Consider the following 5,000-nt stretch of genomic DNA (forward strand, 5'->3'; position numbering starts at 1 on the left):
GATTATGATGTCAATGACAATGATGAAGATGATGAGGATGATGACGATTTTAATTTTTCATTTCATTTATCCTTCATTTAGCCAGGATTGTCCCATTGAAACTAGAGTCTCTTCTGCCAGGGAGTCCTGGTCAAAATGGCAGCATACATATAGTTACAGACACAGACAAACATATAGACAGAAAGGAAAATAAATGTACAAAAATCACATTAGGAAGAATAAGTTTACATAATGATAATGATGTTGATGATGACGATGACGCCGATAATGACTATTTTCTCTCTTCCTCTCCCTCTCCAGTGTGATGACAATGCAGTGCTGCAGGACTATGTGCGCTACCTGAAGTCTCCCTTCTCCAAGAGCAACCTACCTGGCAACAACCAGGCAGTGAAGGGGGGCAAGGAGTCCTTCTGGATTACATCATTCCTTTGCTCCACCAAGCTAACACAGAATGGTATGGACACACACACACACACACACACACACACACGCACGCACACACACACACACACACACACACACACACACACACGCACGCACACAATCCCCCAACCCCAACCGTTAGGCTGCTTTAATGGAACTTAATTACTGTATATTTATACCATTGAAAGGAGGTATTGCACTGATCAATACCAATATTGCCGGCCAAAGAGACAAAAATGTAAGGGGTTAGCAGCTAACAAAATTTGAAGAGTTCAGATGCAAAACCCCCTAAGTGCCTTTTCAGACAATAATCTTAATTCATTTTTATTTAATACAAAGCTATCAAAATGGCATATTTTTTATTCTATTTATGTAATATAACTATTTATAAGTATTATCAAGTACATGAATGTAAACCAAACCAACAACGGGGTTCTCTAAAAATATAGAAGTGCAGGTCTTCAGAAATTGAGTTTTGCATCTGAACTCTTCAATTTTATTGTGTCTAATGTGATAGGTTTAAGCATATTCAGTTTCTGCACCTTTAGAAGTTACCAACTGCAATTATGGAATCAAAGGTCTGTTGTTAAGACCACTGAGGTTTTTCACTGCGATGCTGTTGAATGGGTCCTGTCTCCTCTCCCTCAGCCTCGGCACTCTTGGGGGTCTATAGTATGGAGCTTGGGAGCAGTGGAGCAGTCATGCAGGAAAACAGAAAGGATTTCAAATCATATTGCCTCTCCCTCTACCCCCCATTGTTCTCGCTCTAGTGTGTCCTTGAGCAAGACAACGATCGACAGACCACCCACTGCCGACGAAAAATGCGTGTGTGTTTGTGTGTGTGTGTGTGTGTGTGTGTGTGTGTGTGTGTGTGTGTGTGTGTGTGTTTGTTTTTGTGGGTGCATGCGTGCATGTTGTGGGAATCACAACGGTTGCAAACATACACACACACACACACACACACACACATACACACACACACACGCACACACAAACACGCACACACACACACCCACATACTGTATCTGGCTGGTCCTGCCTGGTAGGGTTTGAGAGGTGGGTCGCGCACCCCTGTTGGTGAGGTGCCTCACATTGCCATGTCGTGTTCAGTGTTGCCAGATTTGGCGGTTACCCGCCCATTTGGGCTACTTGGGATGGCTGTCTGCGGGTAAAAACGGGAAAATTTGCCTTTTTGGCGTTTTTTTCTGCCGTTTTGGCCCCGTAGAAATCAATGCAATTTGTTGAAATTGGGCGGAATTTAGCGCATTCTGGCGTTTTTTGAGAACCGAGTTGATCAGACACATCTGGCAACACTGGTAGTGCTCTTCTTCTTTTCCTGGAAGAGCAGAGCAGCAATACGGTGTGGTCAGCGCTCTCACCACTCACCGCACGGCATTCATCCACACACAATGCCCCCTTTTCTTTGTGTGTGTGTGTGTGTATGTGTGCGTGTGCGTGTGCGTGTGCGTGTGCGTGTGTATGCGTGTGTGTGTGTGTGTGTGTGTGTGTGTGTGCGCGTGAGTGTGTGTTTGTGTGTCCTCAAAAGTTACCCGGTTGCTAGGTTGTTGCCTTTTGTTCTGTGGTAGCTGGGGTCCAGACCTGAGTTTCAAACAGGAAGACGAAGAAAACTCTTAGTGCTGTTGCTATAGCAATGAAGTGTCATTCAGTGGCAGATTTAGGGGAAATGCACTTAGTTGTTATTTGTGTGTGATTGTGTGTGTGTATGTGTGTGTGTGTGTGTGTGTGTGTGTGTGTGTGTGTGTGTGTGTGTGTGTGTGTGTGTGTGTGCGTGTGTGCGTGTGTGCGTGCGTGTGTGTGTGTGTGTGTATGTGTATTTCAGTTTGATTCAGTGTTCATTAAAGGATTAAGTGAGCCTATGATTATTCTTGGGAAAAAAACACATTATAAGATATGCTTTGACCAAACATTTTAAACAACATGACCCCATTGCATGCCTCCGCAGTCTATTTTTAAAAGCAAGTAATCTAGAGTTAAATTGCTGCATCAGTAGGCAGGTTAATATTTAATTCAGTCGTAATGTGTATTTAAGTGCAGTGCTGAGTTGTTTTCCTTATTTAATGGAGGAGATGTAGCAATGGGAGGCATTAGTGTGGGCCTTAAATTAAAGCTGAATGTCTTGGGCAAGTGCAGATTTGCGGTCTGTCTAAGGTGCTGTTTCCACGTAGCTGGATATTTTTAGATGTGGATGTTTTTTTCTCCTGGTTGCATTGGTTTTGTATTGGTTTTGGCCTTCCGTTTCCACGTAGCAGATATTTAAAATCCAGGTATGAAAGGCAGGAGAAAAAGATATCCTGTTCAGGGTGCTGAAACGCATTTGTTACAATGGAGGATTTATATTTGTCCACATGTTGCGTTTACACATCAACAGGACAAAAAAATACCCTGCTAAAAAAATATCCTGCTACGTGGAAACAGCACCTAAAGTTGATGTAAATTTAAATGCATCCTTATATTTGTATTCAATCGGATAGTTGAAATGTATGTAAACGCACATTTTATGTTGTAAAGGTCTGTTGGCCTTGCTATTATTAACTCATTGATGCCCAAAGCACCTGCCAAAAAAAGGCCTGCTGAATGCCTAAGCAATTTTTGGGAAAAAGTTGCCCTCAATCTATAAAGACATACATGTCTTAGAATGTGTTCATTCAGCTCTAACATACCAGCATTTTTAAGAAATTTATCTCAAATATCATGAGCCTGAATGATGCGTCATGCAGCTCCAGGTGCCAAAGGTCAATGTTGCACAACACAACATCTAGCATCAGTGGGTTGATATTGTTGCTCTGCTCAGTCTCCCAGGCGATATACCGAAGTAAAGAGCCCACACAGAATTAAATGAAGTGTCATATCATTATTCATTTTCATGACTGTACAACTGTGTTCCTCCCTACAGGCGATATGCTGGACCTTTTGAAGTGGAGGGCTCACCCAGAGCGCATCAGTGATAGCCTATCCAAACTCAAGGATATTGATGGCTCAGAGATCGTCAAGGTGAGTTCCCTCCAGTCCTCCCAGATGTCTGAGTTACGATTGGTCACTCAGTCCGTCAGATAACCTCAGCCCTTTCGCTATTGGTTGACCCTCCTCTCCATCATCTGTCTGACTGAGTTTTGGGTGAGTTGTCTACTGTATGTCAGATTTCTGCTCTGCGATCTGTCTGCTTTATGATTTGTCACTTGGCTTGTCAATAAACCACTACCCTTTCAGTATTGGTTGACTCTTGTGTCCGTCAACTGTCCGATTCAATTTTTGATGTCTTGTGGGTTTTTTTACATCTAGAGTTCATATCTTGTCACTCAGCCTTTCTAATTCAGGTTTTGGTGTTGGTGTGTGATTTTTTTTTGCAGTTCTTGCAAGACACGCTGGACACTCTATTTGGTATTCTGGATGAGAGTTCGCAGAGATATGGCCTGAAGGTTTTTGACTCTCTGGTAAGTCAGCAAATAAATATATCAATCAAAACAAAGCAACAACAACAAAGCATGCACAAAAAGACACAAGGGCAAAAAAAAACATTGTCAGCATAAAGACACACGCACGCTGACATGCGCTCACATACACACTCATATGTACAGGCACGCATAACCGTCACACACACCCGTGTGCAAGCGCGCGCACACACACACACACACACACACACACACACACACACACACACACACACACACACACACACACACACACACACACACACACACACACACACACACACACACACACACACACACACACAGTGAGGCCTCAAAAGCACATCGCCAGCACAAATACAGCAGCTAGACACATCTATTTCTGTCAGTGTCAAGGTTTTGTGCAGGCAGACCGACTATACGCAGTTGTCATTCGTCTTGTTGCTATTCCGCCAGCATCTGCCGCGCACAGGACAAGCCAAACTGTGTAGTGTAGGAGGAGGCGAAAAAACTAGCGCTGTCTAAATGTGATGTCTCCTCCACTTCAAAGGAAGCCACGATGACAAGCATTCTACTTTATGATGCCATTACCAGGCATTGTGACATCATAAACACCATACACGCTGTCATAAACAGTATTTATATCATCGTAAACTAAAAATTAAAATGTTTGTCGTGTCAAAAAGAGAGATGTTCTCTTGTTGACTTGAAAGCTCCTGGGGCTTGTGAATTGTGCCTGAGCATTTTGCTGTCCTCGTTATATTAGAGTTTGATGCTTTAGCTGTGTGTGTGTGTGTGTGTGTGTGTGTGTGTGTGTGTGTGTGTGTGTGTGTGTGTGTGTGTGTGTGTGTGTGTGTGTGTGTGTGTGTGTGTGTGTGTGTGTGTGTGTGTGTGTGTGTGTGTGTGTGCGTGCGTGCGTGCGTGCGTGCGTGCGTGCGTGCGTGCGTGTGTTAGCGCGTGTGTGTTAGCGTGCATGTAGGCGTGCATGCGTGAGCATTTCTGTTTGACAAGCAAACCCTGAGAAGTCTTGATGTATGCTAAATATATTCATTGCGACAACTAACTGTAAACACAAGAGCAGATGTAGATGCATAATGATGTTTACTGTACATGAAACCCAGGCTCTGCAGAACGGCGCCTCCCATTCTG

General features: G+C 43.6%; 1 protein-coding gene across 1 annotated transcript in view; it reads left to right on the plus strand.

Annotated features, from left to right (window-relative positions):
• Positions 1-5,000, plus strand: part of dock4b (dedicator of cytokinesis 4b) — a 253,487-nt gene that overhangs the window by 147,081 nt on the left and 101,406 nt on the right. The window contains exons 17-19 of the mRNA XM_063217387.1: positions 301-454; positions 3,338-3,435; positions 3,792-3,875. Of these exons, the coding sequence (XP_063073457.1) occupies positions 301-454; positions 3,338-3,435; positions 3,792-3,875 (336 nt within the window). The remainder of the gene's footprint in view (positions 1-300; positions 455-3,337; positions 3,436-3,791; positions 3,876-5,000) is intronic.

Source organism: Engraulis encrasicolus, chromosome 15, assembly GCF_034702125.1.
Source record: "Engraulis encrasicolus isolate BLACKSEA-1 chromosome 15, IST_EnEncr_1.0, whole genome shotgun sequence".
Taxonomy (NCBI): Eukaryota; Metazoa; Chordata; class Actinopteri; order Clupeiformes; family Engraulidae; genus Engraulis; species Engraulis encrasicolus.